This window comes from Barbus barbus (assembly GCF_936440315.1).
Source record: "Barbus barbus genome assembly, chromosome: 17".
NCBI classification, from domain to species: domain Eukaryota; kingdom Metazoa; phylum Chordata; class Actinopteri; order Cypriniformes; family Cyprinidae; genus Barbus; species Barbus barbus.
In genome coordinates, this window is record NC_136745.1 from 31,350,054 (window position 1) to 31,367,534 (window position 17,481).

Sequence of the window (17,481 nt, forward strand, 5' to 3'; positions counted from 1 at the left end):
CACACACACACACTCTCTCTCTCACACACACACACACACACACACAAACACACTCTCTCTCTCTCTCTCTCTCACACACTCACACACACACCCTCACACACAAACACACACACTCTCTCTCTCTCTCTCTCTCTCTCACACACACACACACACACACACAGACGGAGAGAGAGACAGACGTGTGGTGAGTTCCTGCTTCTTCTCATCGATTCTGCTGTTTACAGAGAGATAAAAACACCAGGTGTGTGTGTGTTTCAGAGAGAGAGAGAGAGAGAGAGTGTGTGTGTGTGTGAGTGAGTGAGTGTGTGTGTGTGTGTGTGTGTGTGTGTGTTCAGAGAGAGAGAGAGAGAGAGAGTGAGTGAGTGAGTGAGTGAGTGAGTGTGTGTGTTATGAGCTGATTTGAGTGAATGTTTGACACACACAGGATCTCAGTGTTGATGCAGAGATTTATTCAGCTTCAGTGCTCTCATTATTATTATTATTATTATTATTATTATTAGTGTTACTGTAAGTGTGGATGTGTTTTAATGGATCATGCTGTATAATGCAGTTCATTAGAGAATATAGCTTCTGACCAGAGTGTGTGTGTTTTATAGGGAGTTGTGTCATGTTGAAAGTAATATTCACACAGGAGCTGGAATGAATTGAATATTCGCATGTGATTGTTTTGATTATATTTCCTCATATTCTATAAAGAGTGGGTGTTACTGGAGTCTCAGAGTCACTGGACACATTAATAATCAATTCCTGAAGGAGCACATGCTGACTCACGTTTGATTGACACATATGTGTTTTTGCCTTTGTGAGTAATATTTCAGAATGAATATGAGCTTGAAGAGTGTCTGGATGAGAATGAGCCCAGTGGTTTAGTTGATACTGAGCTGGACAAGCTGCGTTTATTGTGTTCTTAAAGCTGCAGCGCTCGGGTTTGGAACGAGAGTGTGCGGCAGAGCGGAAAACAACATTATACTTTTACATATTTAAAGTCATTTCTTCATATAGGGGTTCATTATGTGTTTATCCATAAATAAGAAAAACATTGTTTAGAACATTTTCATTTAACAAATACGTTTATCCATGAACAAAACAGGTATATACTGTGTGTATATATATATATATAACATATTTACTTTTGCAGAAACTTTGAATTTATTTAATTAGTTTAGACTTTTATCCATAAATAAAAAACATTATATTATTCACATTTATTTATTTAGAAGATGCTTTTACCTATAAATAAAAAGGGACATTTTAAAAATATATATTAACATTTCTTATTTCTTCATTTAGTATATGCTTTTACCCATAAAAAAACAACATTATTTTTATTATATATATATATATTTTTTTATTCATTTGGCAGGCTTTTGTGATTCATTTTGTGATTAATTTTAAGAATATATTAACATGAGAAGTGCTAGTAATACAACGTTTCATTATTTTTTAAAAACAAAGTTTTTGATAATCAGTTACTCTTTCAGTTATTTCTTCAGTTAATCACAAAAATGGTGATTTTTGTGATTGACAGTCCCTCAGTGATATTAATATTCATAGCAGTCTGCTCGTGGATGGTATCCTCTGCAGCTCAGAAGAGTGTTTCAGTCGTGTGCCGTGACTCAGGATCTTAATCAATCAAACAGGTAACTTCAGGACATGGCACGCAGATAAAGAGACTGATCTTCTGTCGTTTCATCATGTGTCATCAAAAACACACGTTTATCATCTTAAAATATCATAAAACATCATTCTGTCATCAGTTACTCGTCCTCATGCCGTTCAAACCTGAATGACTTGATTTCTTCAGTGAAACTTAAAAGCAGATGTTTTGAAGAGCGTTGGTCACTAATGATTAATCGATATGGATCTATTGATTACCGATATCTTAGAGATCAGGGTGAAAATATTATTCTATTCAATTTAATTAACATGCATTACTACTGCTTCAGGGAAATTTAGGTTTATTTTACATATTTAAAAAACTAATTGTAAAATAAATCATTGTGAAAAAAGCAATTTGAACTTAAATCTGTAAAATAAACCAGTTTATGCTTTATGCTTTCCTACTGTAGAGAGAAATGGTTATAAATCTGAATTAAAAGGCAAGTAAGGACTGAAAGCCGGTGCGTTTGTTTGCACTGGGAATCATATTTTCTCATAAATGCTGATTTCACATACAGTACCGTGATTATGACATGAACATCATAAACTGGATTATTGCGCTGTATAGTTTGAAATCAAGGGTGTAAATCATACTGCTGTTTTAGTGCTGTCAAAATAAAAGCTGCTTATGACAACCATCGGCCAAACAGACAAGCTTATTGAACCATGCCAATAATATAAAAATGACCAATATCGGCTGACAATAAAAAATTATACATATTTTCAAATTATTATCGTGTGTGTGTGTGTGTGTGTGTGTGTGTGTGTGTGTGTGTGTGTGTGAGTGTGTGTGTGTGTGTGTGTGTGTGTGTGTGTGTGAGACCATGGAACACAAAAGGGTCAATTTTCTGAAATTGACATTTTATGTATCATCTGAATAAATAATCTTTAAATATTGAGAAAATCTCCTTTAAAGTTGTTCAAATGAAGTTCTTAGCAATGCATATTACTAATCAAAAATTAAGTTTTAATATATTTACAGTAGGACATTTACAAAATATCTTCATGGAACATGATCTTAATATCCTAATGATTTTTGTCATAAAAGAGAAATGTATAATTTTGATCCATACAATGTATTGTTGGCTATTGCTACAGATATACCTGTGTTACTGATGACTGCTTTTGTGGGTCACATACTGTATATACAGTATATATTCCAATCAGTTGTGCATCCGCATTTCTTTATCTTTATTTTAATTTTGCATTCAATTTATTTCGTTATTACCTTTTTATCAACTCACAAACTGTGTGCAGTTCCTTCACAAACCTGTATGCGGGAAACCCTGATCTGGACGATTGAGTTTGGAGAATCAATAATCTGTCAGAACATTAGCAGCATCTGATCTGAGAGCAGCTCACAGCAGCTGAAACATGACATGCCACTGCTGCTTTTGCTGGACTTCGTCCTGAAACTTAAACACAGAGAGAGAGAGAGAGTGTGTGTGTGTGTGTGTGTGTGTGTGTGTGTGTGTGTGTGTGTGTGTGTTTATGAGTGAGTGAGATCTATGAGCGCTGCACTTTCACTTCCATGAGTCTGCTGTCTGCAGCTCAGCGCTGAAGATCCGATCCGATCGACCAATCAGAGCAGCAGGAGGTTTGTGTCTCGCTCTCTTCTGTAGGATCTCAGACAGGTGTACAGTAATATTTCACCAGTTAACTACAGTATAACAGCAACTGATGAGTTTCAGACGTGCCTTCAGTGCTGCATGTCTCCTGTACAGAGTGATTAAACTGTGTGTGTGTGTGCGTGCGTGTGTGTTTGTGAGAAAACACACACACACAGAGAGAGATGGGTCACCAGTGCTGTTTTATGTCTCTCTCTCGTGTGTTTGTTGTTCTGTCAGTGGCTGGGTTTCTGCTGTGAACTGATGATATTTGTCTGCTGATTACTGTTTCATTTCAGGCTCTTTTTGTGTAAAACGTGAAACAAAAAGCAAGTAAGCATTCTATTTATAGAGTTTTATTAATTCAGCTGACATGTTGAAATGACCATTTTAATAATGATTAGTACAAATTATTACGATTATTGTAAGCCAGACTTTTTATCCGTATGTAAAAGGAGCTACATCAGTAGTACAATATTTGATAAGATGTTTTTGTTTTTCTGCTGTAATTATGTCAAAGTTGCTGTTTATAGGGTAGATTACAGGTTATTTTACAGCGAGACACTAGAGGTGAAACAATATTTTCATGGACCGGTTCACTTTTCATCTATTTTCTTTCATATCTCGTCTCTTCTTTCAGTCTAGTGGAAAGAAAATATCTAAAATACACATTTAAGTGTTTTTTATTGCACTTTATCTGTTTGCGTCTGTAGATTTCACTTCCAGTCCATATCTGTAAAGAGGCCTATATTTGTTTTCTTTTTCCAATAATCCATTTCACTCATATGTCCGTCATTGACATATATATATATATGCTACACAAATTAATAATAAGTTTTATTTATATAGTGCCTTTCCAGAGCTCAAGGACACTGATGATGATTTAGGTTTTATCCATATTAAGTTTCAGAAATTTAAAGTTAAGCCGTGTTTTATATCCTGCACGCAAACAGAAATGGTGTTAATTTGGGTGGATAGGGAAGGCCTGCATGATGTGTAGATTCGAATGACATCAGCATAAAAATGACACTGTAGTATCTGGCCCAGTGGTAAAATATAAATAATAAACAGCAAAGGCCCAAGAGCGGAACCCTGGGGGACATCTTATTTCAGGGTGCAGTAGGGGATCTGAAAGCCCGAGCAGAAATGTAAAACTGTCTGTCATATAGATATGAAGAGAGCCAGGAAAGAGCAGTACCAGATATACGCACAGCCGAAAGACAAGAGATGAGCAAATCATGAGAGATAGTATCGAAGGCAGAGCTGAGGTCAAGTAGCAGAAGTAAGACAGAGAGCCAGAGTCACAAGAGAGTAATAAATCATTCACTACCTTTACAAGGGCAGTTTCAGTACTATGTTGTGGACGGAAGCCGGGCTGAAATGGGTCAAAGACATTATTTGCCACTAGGAAGTACCGAAGCTGGGAAGCTACAGTACTCCCCAATCATTGAGCAATAAATGGTCAATTTGAAATTGGACGATAATTGGATAAGACTGAAGGATCAAGATTGTGTTTCTTGAGAACTGGGGTGACTGCAGCGATTTTAAGTGACTGAGGAAAAGAAGCAGTGACAAGAGAAGCATTTATGAAATGAGAGATAGGTGCAGAAATGACACCGTCTCAATAGAAAAGTAGGAGCCGGGTCAAGTGGACAGGAAGAAGAATTAATACATTATAACAATATAGCTACTTCTAAACCCATTCAACATTAAGAATTGCCCAGATCAGTGTTGAAGCACTGAGGCATTATTTATTATATCATCTGCATGTCTTTCTGTAAAGCTGCTTTGAAAGCATGTGTTTTTGTGAAAAGTGCTTTACAAATACATCTGACTGACTCATGCTGACCTTTGCTCTTGAGATCTGATTGGTCAGAGAGATGAGAGACGTGCCGCTAGTGATCGGTTTCTGATTCTGAGATCACGAGTCAAAGTTTAATTTAATATCTGATCTGAGCTGATAAATGCAGAAGTCTGGCATTCTGTCAGTTCACATTCAATAACTAATGTTATATAACCTGTACACTACCATTCAAAACCTTTTTTTTTTGTTACTACTTTTATTTATCAAGGATGCATTAAATTGATCAGAAGTGCCAGTAAAGTCATTTATAATGTTACAAAAGATTTCTGCTTCAAATAAATGCTGTTCTTTTGAACTTTCTATTCATCTGTGAATCCTGAAAAATCAAATGTATCACAGTTTCCACAAAAATATTGTGCAGCACGACTGTGTTCAACATTGATAATAATCAGAAATGTTTGTTGAGCAGTAAATCAGTATATTAGAATGATTTCTGAAGATCATGTGACACTGAAGACTGGAGTAACGATGCAGAAAATACAGCTGCAGATCACAGAAATACATTACAGTTTAACAGATATTCACAGAAAACAGCTGTTTTACATTCTAATAATATTTCACTGTTTTACTGTATTTCTGATCAAATAAATGCAGCCTTGATGAACAGAAGAGACTCTTTCAGAAACATTAAGAAATCTAAATTTACTGAACTGTTGTAGTGTTTAATAAAGAAGTTAGAATGTGTAAGTATACTGTAATTTGTGTTGTCCTCCAGCAGGGGCCAGTGTGTGTGTGTGTGAGTGTGTGTGTGTGTGTGTGTGTGTGTGTGATGATTCTCTCACAGAATATAATTCATCCTGCACAATTACACACATGCACAACCAAACCAGCACAGAAAATGTGGAAATCTGTAATTGAGTGACGTTCCTCAAAGTGTCCTCAGTCCTGCAGAGTTTAACTCACCTGTCTAGAGATCATGAGTTTGAGTGGTTCATGTTTACTGTGTGTGTGTGTGTTTCAGGGGTCTGATTGTGTGAGATGGAGACCAAACCGGAGGAAATGAAACGCAAAGACAGCAGTGACATCAAAACCCCACCTAAACAGGTGTGTGTGTGAGAGAGAGAGAGAGAGAGAGAGAGAGAGAGACACGTGTGTGTGTGTGTGTGTGTGTGTGTGTGAGAGAGAGAGAGAGAGAGAGAGTGTGTGTGTGTGTGTGGTTTGATTTAGATTGCATTCCATCGACCTTGGCACACTTTTCTTCTGTTCCTGAAACACTAAATATGTAATGTAGATGATCCGTCCCTCATCTGTTCTCTCACAGCTCAGCAGAAACACACACACACACACACACACATTTGTTTCTGTGACTGACTCCCCACAATGTCAAAAATTTCAGGTTTTACTATCCTTGTGGAGACATTTGGTCCTTGCAATGTAGCATAAACAAGTACACACGCACAGACAGACAAACACACACACACACACACACACATTCTGCAGTATCATCATGCGTGTTATTGATCTCACACAGGCCAAGGCCTCATGTTCTTGGCGTCATCCATTAAATTCTATTTTTATACAGGTGAATCTTTCTTTAAAGAATATAGGTCATCATTCTTCCAGACAGTCGCTTGTTTACAGCTAGTTAAAGGGCCAGTTCTTCAAAAAAAGGTCATTCTTTTTTACACTCATTTGAGAGTGTGAGTGTTAAGTGTGTGTATGTGTGAGTGAGTGTGAGAGTGTTAAGTGTGTGAGTCTGAGTGTTAAGTGTCTGAGTGTGTGAGTGTGAGTGTTAAGTGTGAGTGAGTGTTAAGTGTCTGAGTTGAGTGTTAAGTGTGTGAGTGTGAGTGTTAAGAGTGTGTGAGTGTGAGTGTGAGTGTTGAGTGTTAAGTGTGTGAGTCTGAGTGAGTGTGAGTGAGTATTAAGTGTCTGAGTGTGTGAGTGTGAGTGTTAAGTGTCTGAGTGTGTGAGTGAGTGAGTGTGAGTGAGTATTAAGTGTCTGAGTGTGTGAGTGTGAGTGTTAAGTGTGAGTGAGTGTTAAGTGTCTGAGTGTTACTCGGAATTCATGCTCTGCATTTAACCCATCCAACGTGCACACACACAGCAGTGAACACACACACACACCGTGAACACACACCCGGAGCAGTGGGCAGCCATTTATGCTGCGGCGCCCGGGGAGCAGTTGGGGGTTCGGTGCCTTGCTCAAGGGCACCTCAGTCGTGGTATTGAGGGTGGAGAGAGCGCTGGACATTCACTCCCCCCATCTACAATCCCTGCCGGCCCGAGACTCGAACCCGCAACCTTTGGATTACGAGTCCGACTCTCTAACCATTAGGCCCTGTAACTTAAGTGTCTGAGTGTGTGTGAGTGTTAAGTCTGAGTGAGTGTTAAGTGTGAGTGAGTGTTAAGTGTCTGAGTGTGTGAGTGTTAAGTGTGTGAGTCTGAGTGTTAAGTGTCTGAGTGTTAAGTGTGAGTGTGAGTGTTAAGTGTGAGTGAGTGTTAAGTGTCTGAATGTGTGAGTGAGTGTTAAGTGTGAGTGAGTATTAAGTGTCTGAGTGTGTGAGTGTGAGTGTTAAGTGTGAGTGTGAGTGTTAAGTGTCTGAGTGTGTGAGTGTTAAGTGTGTGAGTCTGAGTGTTAAGTGTGAGTGAGTGTTAAGTGTCTGAGTGTGTGAGTGTTAAGTGTGTGAGTCTGAGTGTTAAGTGTGAGTGAGTGTTAAGTGTCTGAGTGTGTGAGTGTGAGTGTTAAGTGTGAGTGAGTGTTAAGTGTCTGAGTGTGTGAGTGTTAAGTGTGTGAGTCTGAGTGTTAAGTGTCTGAGTGTGTGAGTGTGAGTGTTAAGTGTGAGTGAGTGTTAAGTGTCTGAGTGTGTGAGTGTTAAGTGTGTGAGTCTGAGTGTTAAGTGTCTGAGTGTGTGAGTGTGAGTGTTAAGTGTGAGTGAGTGTTAAGTGTCTGAGTGTGTGAGTGTGAGTGTTAAGTGTGAGTGAGTGTTAAGTGTGAGTGAGTGTTAAGTGTCTGAGTGTGTGAGTGTGAGTGTTAAGTGTGAGTGTTAAGTGTGAGTGAGTGTTAAGTGTCTGAGTGTGTGAGTGTTAAGTGTGTGAGTCTGAGTGTTAAGTGTCTGAGTGTGTGAGTGTTAAGTGTGTGAGTCTGAGTGTTAAGTGTCTGAGTGTGTGAGTGTTAAGTGTGTGAGACTGAGTGTTAAGTGTCTGAGTGTGTGAGTGTTAAGTATGAGTGTTAAGTGTGAGTCAGTGTTAAGTGTCTGAGTGTGTGAGTGTTAAGTGTGTGAGTCTGAGTGTTAAGTGTGAGTGAGTGTTAAGTGTCTGAGTGTGTGAGTGTGAGTGTGAGTGTTAAGTGTGAGTGAGTGTTAAGTGTCTGAGTGTGTGAGTGTTAAGTGTGTGAGTCTGAGTGTTAAGTGTCTGAGTGTGTGAGTGTGAGTGTTAAGTGTGAGTGAGTGTTAAGTGTCTGAGTGTGTGAGTGTTAAGTGTGTGAGTCTGAGTGTTAAGTGTCTGAGTGTGTGAGTGTGAGTGTTAAGTGTGAGTGAGTGTTAAGTGTCTGAGTGTGTGAGTGTGAGTGTTAAGTGTGAGTGAGTGTTAAGTGTGAGTGAGTGTTAAGTGTCTGAGTGTGTGAGTGTGAGTGTTAAGTGTGAGTGAGTGTTAAGTGTCTGAGTGTGTGAGTGTTAAGTGTGTGAGTCTGAGTGTTAAGTGTCTGAGTGTGTGAGTGTGAGTGTTAAGTGTGAGTGAGTGTTAAGTGTCTGAGTGTGTGAGTGTGAGTGTGAGTGAGTATTAAGTGTGAGTGAGTGTTAAGTGTCTGAGTGTTAAGTGTGAGTGTTAAGTGTGAGTGAGTATTAAGTGTCTGAGTGTGTGAGTGTGAGTGTTAAGTGTGAGTGAGTGTGAGTGTTAAGTGTCTGAGTGTGTGAGTGTTAAGTGTGAGTGAGTGTTAAGTGTCTGAGTGAGTGAGTGTGAGAGTGTTAAGTGTGAGTGAGTGTTAAGTGTGAGTGTGAGTGTTAAGTGTGTGAGTGTTAAGTGTGAGTGTGAGTGAGTGTTAAGTGTGTGAGTGTTAAGTGTGAGTGTGAGTGAGTGTTAAGTGTGAGTGAGTGTTAAGTGTGAGTGAGTGTTAAGTGTGAGTGTGAGTGTTAAGTGTGAGTGTGAGTGTTAAGTGTGTGAGTGTTAAGTGTGAGTGTGAGTGTTAAGTGTGAGTGAGTGTTAAGTGTCTGAGTGTGTGAGTGTTAAGTGTGAGTGAGTGTTAAGTGTGTGTAAGTGAGAGAGTGTGTCAGTGTTAAGTGTGAGTGTGTGTGAGTGTTAAGTGTGAGTCTGTGTGCGTGCGCGCGTGTGTGTGTGTGTGTGTGTGTGTGTGTGTGTGATGATCCGCATTACGAGAGCGTAAGACATGATCATGTGACACATGCTCCTCAGAATGATCCGCTCATGATCTCTGGAGATCCTGAGATCAGACACACTGACCACACGCCGCTAAAAACACCAGCGTGACATCAGTCACCGATATACCCGTGTGTGTGTGTGTGTGTGTGTGTGTGTGAGACTAACGTGTGTTTCTCTTCCCATCAGCGTCTGACTGTCTGTCTGATCAGCGCCGCGTTCTTCGGATCCATAGGATCGTCCTTCCTGTACGGATATAACCTGTCTGTGGTCAATGCTCCGGCCAGCGTAAGTCCAGCTCTGAGCAGTAACGGATGCTGTGATGGAAATTAATCAAGCTCACACACACAGAGACATGATTATAATGCAGTGCGCGAGTTAAAGCTGCCTGTTAGCAGTGACTGTGGCACGTTTGAGTTCAGACACCCTCCAGCTGTGTTTGATCTGACACACGTTTGCTTTGAAATCAGTGTCAACAAACCTCAACCAATCAGAGCTCACCACACTATCTGTCTGTCTGTCTGTCTGTCTGTCTATATCTCTTCTCCTGTTGTTCTGAGTCTCATTCGTTTGTCTGGTCAAAGAGACTCTGTGTATCGTGTGCAGAGAGAGTCACGTGTAGTGTGAAGCGTGTAGCATGACGCATGTAGCGTGTTGCATGTAGTGTGAAGCGTGTAGTGTGTACTGTTAGCAAGAAGTGAGATGCGTGAAGTGAGAAGCGTGTAGCGTGTTGCATGTAGTTTGAAGCATGAAGCATGAAGCTTGTAGTGTGGTGCATGAAGTGCGTAGTGTGTAGGGTTAAGCATGAAGCGTGTAGCTTGAAGCATGTAGCGAGAAACATGTAGCGTGTTACATGTAGTGTGTAGCGCGTGTAGTGTGTAACATGACTCGTGTTGTGTGTAATGTGACACATGTAATGTGCAGCGAGATGTGCGCTGCGAGAAGCATTTAGCGAGAAGCGTGTGGCGTGAAGTGTGTAATGTGATGCGTGCAGTGTATAGCGTGACGCATTTAGTGTGGCGCGTGTAGTGTGTAGAGTATAGCGTTTAATGTGAAGTGCACAGCATGTAGCGTGTGTCATGTAGCGTATAGCGTGTCAGAGGTCACGTGAGTGTCTTGTACACAGAGGTCATGTTGAACCGTCTGTCTCTCTCTCTGCAGTACATAAAGACATTCTTCAATAAGACGTGGATCGATCGCTATAATGAGCCCATTGGAGAAGGAACGGTCACTCTGCTCTGGTCCATCACGGTGTCCATCTTTGCCATCGGTGGTCTGGTGGGGGCGCTGACGGTCTCCTTCCTCATCAAAGCCTTGGGCAGGTGAGACTCCAGCACAGATTATACTTCAGCCAGATAATTACAGTTAAACAATTCAACACAGACAGACCGGTCTGGAGCTGCTTTACTTCCGTCGTGGTTTTGCTCTTCATTCATGTTTAGTTTTCACTGATGGTCAGACCTCTTCTGTGTGATCAGATCTATTACGTAAATATATGCAAATGATATGTAAATAAGGAAATTAGTAATTTTCATGTTGTGTGTGATGTTGTGTGTGAACATCTGTCAGGTCATGTGATTGTGGCTGGACTGTATGTGTATTGAGACAGCGTTGATGTGTCGTGGTGTTTATGACTGCTGTGTGTTTGTTACACGTATGTTGTGCTGGGCTCATCAGAACGCTGGTCACGCTGCACTAGGAGGTGACACACACACACACACACACACACACACACTCTCTGAAGGGCGTTTAACAGGAAGCTGTTCCTGGATGGAGCCGTTTCAACACACATTATTTCCCAGGGGAAAATATTTATCTGCATCTGGACAGAAGATCAGCTGCAGCAGAAACGAGTGCAGTTCAGTTCTGATGATCAGTGCACACACTCCACATCCACAGCATTATACCTGTCTCACTGTCTGTCTGTCTGTCTGTCTTTCTGAATGTCTTTTTCTGCAGTAAAACCCCAGTGAAGCTGATTTTACCTGTAAATCTTTGTAATTTGCTGTGGTTTCCCGAATGGTTGTCTTCAGTAGAGGACTAGATGTTCAGCAGGGGCCTTTATGAATTGATTTTGGTCTGAACCTTTAACCACAGAGCATGTTTGTATGTGAAGGTAAATAATTATCATTCTGAAGGTCCTCATCACTCATGAATCTATCTGGAGTGAACATCAGTCTGGGTTTCAGACGATCACCTCTGACCATAGATTCTCTATAGCAGGATTTGGACCTATAACCTCTGGCTCAACCCCTCACCCTGAACCGCTATATAACGTCTCATCACACTGGAGGAGGAAATTCTCCGTTAATGTTTAATGTGTGCGAGCGAGAGTCTGTTTACCTGCAGTGGATCTGATCGATGTGTATTGAGTGTTTTGACCCGTCAGTCACGACCTGAAGCTCATCTGACACTGAGATTCTGGGCTTTATTTGATTTATAGACAAACGTGAGCATGTTTTAAATCCGGAGTTTCTCACAGCTCTGGATTTAAACATGGACTACAAACATTCCGCAGGGATTTCAGTCCATGTCAACTACATCACATGCTGCTATTTTGGACACGTGCTGTTCCACTCCGGTCCAAAGCTGATGTTGTGTGTGTATGTGTGTGTGTGTGTGTGAGCGAGAGAGAGAGAGAGTGTGTGTGTGTGTGTGTGTGTGTGAGAGAGTGAAAGAGTGTGTGTGTGTGTGTGTGTGAGAGAGTGAAAGAGTGTGTGTGTGTGTGGGAATGAAAGTGTGAGTGTGATTGTGCTGTCGGTTTACTAGGGCATTACTATGCTGTTGCTAGGGTACTGTAGGTGGTTTCTAGGTTGTTACTATTCTGTATGTATCTGTTTTCTTTGTCCAGCAGGTGAAAACAGTCTAATAACTGGAGTAGCAGCAAACTCTCCATGAGCTGAGGAATCGTTCATGTCTGAAGCACAAATGCTGCAGGGCGACACACACACACACACACACACACACACACACAAACTATAGAACTAGTGGGGATTGAGTTAACAGTGGGAACGCCACAGCTGAACCCAAGCGTGCGGATCAGTGGATCTGCTGACAGGTGACGGACACGACTGTAGCTCACAGACACAGAGCAGATTTACTGAGAGAAGCCACAGAACAACTGAACACATACACATTCACATGAACACAGTCAGTTCTGCTGTATGTTCCCATTAAACTCTTTTTATTCTATAAAACTAGAGAACAAACGTCTGGACATTTATTACATTTCAGAGCAGAGAAACGCTTTTACCAGCTCAAATACTGAATGAAAAAACTGAATCTCACCCTGAGATTTAAAATTGAGATTTCAATAATTTACAGGTTTTTATAATCATTTTGCATATTGCGTTCATATCTTTAAAGAAGCCTTGCATTTGCAGAAGAATTGGTTCAAAATACTCATTTATTATGAAATATCATAGGAACATTACTTTAGATCACCCACACACAAGATACTCATAGTTTCATTTTGTAGTTGTTAGAACAATCATTAAATATAGTTGTTCAAAACACATGAGGCAGCTTTCATTATGGTTCTACACATTCATGCATCATTGAGAAAAGTACAGACACTGGAATCATTAAACATTTGAAAATTATTGATGAATTAATCAACTAACAACAGGTTAAAAAAAACTTTAAGAAAAAATTAGATGAGAAAAGTTCTTCTATGTTTTTATCAACGCTGTCTTGTGGGTTTGGCCACAGGTTCTCATCCACATCATAATGGATGTTTTCATTAGTTAAACATCTTGGAAAAATGTTCTGGTGTGGCAAATACAGGCCTGACATTGGTCTCCTGTGATATCACTGAATGCATTATCTATGGCTTGGAGAAGAGGGATTGTTTGAGAGGTCTATTGTGAACCTTCCACCTTTGTGTGGAGAAAAACTCCTCAGTCGTGTTACAGTCAGGAAAGGGGAGTATGGAGTAAATACAAGGTGATAAACTGGATGAGCCTAAAACCGTGATTGCTCTCAGTGCTGTTGTTAGGAATTCTGGGCCCATTGCACTGATTTTGCTATGATGCCCCTCAAAATCACATTCAGTGTGGGGTAGTCAGGCCCCCAGAGAACATTGTTCCGGGCCCTAACCGCTGGGCTCTCAAACTCTCCTCCATCTTTTGGCCAGGGTTAAAGCCCACTTCATCCAAAAATATGAAAGGTTTTCATCAGCTTCCAGCTCTTTCACCCTCTAAAAAGACATTTACTGTAGGAAATACAAATACTGATAACAATGATATAGATATACATGAGACAGTGTATGATATATTTTGTTTCTTCCAACAACAGGCATCTTGAAACTGATCACACCTGAACATACACGGTCCTCAGCTTCACATTCATAATCTAAACATTTAATATTGTTCATAATTTCCCATAAAAACTGTGCTTCAAGAGTAATGCAACAGTATAGCACTTTGAGCAGTTGTATCAATTGAGCGTTAGATCATTGGAATGAAATGAATAAACACTCAGTTCAGATGAAATGCGTGAGCTGCATTTTGAAATAGTAATATTTTGATGTTAAGTTGTGTGATTATGAACCAGTGATTTTAGTTCAATGAACAGAAGATGTTTGGCTCATGTGTATTGTATCCAAGCATTTGGGAAAAAGTGTTAAGTGTTTTAAAAATGTGCATTTTGATCATCAGTTGTGAATTATGTGTCTAGAGTTTTGAAAAATGACATCAAGGTTCTGTTATTAGTGCAAAAATGGTTGTAAAAAACTGTAACCGCACATTCACATGTTCAGAATTCTCTGATGTCGGTTAATGATTTATTCATTTTAATTAGACATTAATTGATTTAATATTTTTATAATGTATTGTTTTAATATTTCAATTTAATGCACGTTTTTCTCAACTTTTTTTCATGCTTTTCTGTCAAGTGTTTTTTTCTTAAAATTGTACATTTTTGTGATTTAATTGATATTTTAATAATTTAACATATAATAATTAACAACATAGATGTTTCTCTGATGTTGTTTAACGGTCACATGAGATGCAGCTGAACTAGTAAGATATTTCATGTTTTTTAGGACGTGTTTTATTCTGACGTGTTTATTTTAATTATTGCTTACGGTTACGGTGATCATTATTAGCTCTGCGCAGGTGGTGGCGGAGCACGGTCGTCATGGAGACGGCAGCTGAGAGCAGATGAGCGGTCAGTCGCTGTCAGGGATCATCAGCGTCTGTGCGGCGCGGCGGAATAATTCACAACAACAGCAGCACAGATTCCGTCAAGTGTGTGTGGTTGCTAGGGTGTAGTGTGTGGTTGTTTGGTTGTATTGTGTGATTGCTAGGATGTAGTGTGTTGTTGCTAGGGTGTATTGTTTTGTTGCTAGGGTGTGGTTGCTAGGTTGGAGTGTGTGGTTGTATTGTGTGGTTGCTAGGGTGTAGTGTGTGTGGTTGCTAGGTTGGAGTGTGTGGTTGTATTGTGTGGTTGCTAGGGTGTAGTGTGTGGTTGTTAGGTTGGAGTGTGTGGTTGCTAGGGTGTATTGTGTGGTTGCTAGGGTGTAGTGTGTGGTTGCTAGGTTGGAGTGTGTGGTTGCTAGGGTGTATTGTGTGGTTGCTAGGTGTTTTGTCCTGTCTCAGTGGTCTTCAGGTGTGTGGATGTGGCTCAGCAGATATTACAGTATGCCAGTTGATATTCCTCAGGGTTGGAGATTCTCGTTTTGTTGTTCATGAGGAGATTTTAGGGGTCTGACTGCGGTTCTAATCTACCGCTGTCAGCATTTATTGATATTCAGCTCATATTCACTGTCACTGTTAGTAAATTATGATATTTTTATTTTTGAGGAAGCAACAATAATAATAATAATAATAATGTGTGTGTGTGTGTGTGTGTAGGAAAGGAACTCTTCTGGCCAATAACGCCCTAGCTCTGATCGCTACGCTCCTATTGGCTCTGGGAGAGACGGCCGGATCCTTCGAGATGCTCATCATTGGTCGGTTTATCATCGGCATGGATTCAGGTCAGATAAACAGTCCATCACAGTGAAACAGCTCATTAGCTCACAGTACAAAACAATCACACGTGAGAACTCGTTAATATCTGTCGTTTCTCATAGACGTCAGTGAGAGCAAATGGAGACTGGATTCACAAAGCGTTCATAAGAATAAAAACACTTATTTTCTGTCTCAAATCCGTCAGGTGTGGCTCTGAGCGTGCTGCCCATGTATCTGGGGGAGATTTCTCCTCGGCAGGTGCGCGGCTCCATCGGTCAGTTTCACTCCATCTTCATCTGTCTGGGGGTTTTCATCGGGCAGGTGCTCGGACTGCCTGAGATCTTTGGACAGGTGAGTCTCTTCAGCAAGGCTGAGTTTGTTTGATTAAAAATTAGGGTTGAAAAAGGTGGAAAATTTCCAGTAAATTTTGGAAACATTACAGAAATTTTGGAAACTTTCCAGGATTTTTTAAAAATCTTCCGTGGATTTTTGGAAAGTTTCTGGAAATTTACCGGAAATTTTCCACCCCTTTGTAACCTTATCAAAAATACAATAAAAACTTTTCTATGTGAATATGTGTTAAACTGTAATTTATTTCTGTGATCTGCAGCTGTATTTTCAGCATCATTACTCCAGTCTTCAGTGTCACATGATCTTCAGAAATCATTCTAATATACTGATTTGTGCTGCTTAATATTTTTCTGGAAACCGTGATATGCTACCATTTGGGGTACGAAAGAAAAAAATCTGACAAATATTCAGATCTGTCTGTCAGAAGTTCTGATGCTGCACAGATTCATCCAGTCATAAACACATTTGTATCTTATTCGATGTTGAAAAGTATCAGTCAAAGCAGCAGCTCCATCAGTTGAACCGTGTTTCTCTTCACATTTGCATGTTTTTAGAGGATCCCTCTGAATGATCTGCAGGGTCCCTGCTCTCTTTATCCAGACTGTCTGGTTAACCAATCTGCATGACTTTTCCAGTCATCTGTGATTTTATAGATTAAGGTTTTTAAAAATATTTTTTACTCACAGTTTCAGTCTGATAAAATATTTTGGAGCTTGGCATAACTAGACAGATGCATATGATTTAGAATCGATTAGAGAACATTTTTACTCACATTTTCTATCCAATAAAATATTTTAAAGGTCAACTAGAAAATGTATATTCATTATAAAAATGCCCATGGAGTTTTGAAGATTTGATCAATTTGTATGGCTTTTCCAGGTCTAGAAATCTTTTAAAATGAAGATTCCTCAAATATTTGGGTTTTTCAAGACCATGAGAATCCTGCTTCTTCCAAGACATGAATTAAAATAAGGAAGATTCGGTTTCGGCTGATTTTGATGCTTGTTTAGTCTAAATTTATATAATTTGAAAACTAAAAACATTGCACCGAGAGCAAAATCTGCTTTAAACACAAAGGATGCTCACACCCAGGGATTGAAATGAACTTTTTCACTCACCAGCCGATTTGGCTACTAAATTTTTAAGTTGCCGGCCATTCATAACTTCTACTAGCCAAAAAAAAAAAAAAAACCCAAGAGAAATAAACAAACAGCCCGAGGCTGTCTACACTGGAAGTGACAAAGCGACCGTTGCAAATCATTTTGTGTCAGTACTAGGGGTGTGCAATACTAACAAAAAATAATCTCAACATTTTCTGGGATTTTATCGATAAAGATAATTAGACAGTATTTTGCTGAGTGTGTTATTGTGCTGGTATCTTAAGGACTGCCGTGGACAGCTGGCTCCTAAGGTTTTCGATATTCTTCATATTCTGTGTGCTCAGTTCACAGCAGTCATAGAAATTCATCTTTTCCAATAAGTTTAAATAGATTTTTACCTTTTATGGGCATTTTTACCATAAAACCTTTTTTTTCTAAAATTGTGCATCATCTTTTGAGTCACGTTCTTACATTTAATCAGTCAATTATAATAATACATTTAGGCTGTTACTAAACAAATGAAATCAGTATCAAGAAAATTAATCTTTACAGAAGATGCATATGAAGTGGCATTTAGATGCATTTATACATGCAGCTAAGAGGGACATGGAACGCTTTAACCTGCCGTTACAAAT

The 17,481-nt window shown here is 39.7% G+C and overlaps 1 protein-coding gene across 3 annotated transcripts in view; it reads left to right on the forward strand.

Annotated features, from left to right (window-relative positions):
* Positions 1 to 17,481, forward strand: part of LOC306883778 (solute carrier family 2, facilitated glucose transporter member 9-like) — a 42,340-nt gene that overhangs the window by 1,209 nt on the left and 23,650 nt on the right. Inside the window, exons 1-6 of one of the 3 annotated variants that reach the window (XM_079439259.1) lie at positions 3,149 to 3,256; positions 6,092 to 6,174; positions 9,631 to 9,729; positions 10,603 to 10,763; positions 15,297 to 15,421; positions 15,601 to 15,746. In XM_079439259.1, the coding sequence (XP_079295385.1) occupies positions 6,109 to 6,174; positions 9,631 to 9,729; positions 10,603 to 10,763; positions 15,297 to 15,421; positions 15,601 to 15,746 (597 nt within the window). In that variant the 5' untranslated portion in view covers positions 3,149 to 3,256; positions 6,092 to 6,108. Of the gene's footprint in view, positions 1 to 3,148; positions 3,257 to 3,518; positions 3,600 to 6,091; positions 6,175 to 9,630; positions 9,730 to 10,602; positions 10,764 to 15,296; positions 15,422 to 15,600; positions 15,747 to 17,481 lie in introns of those variants that run through there. The other 2 variants (XM_079439260.1, XM_079439258.1) reach the window with 2 other exon arrangements.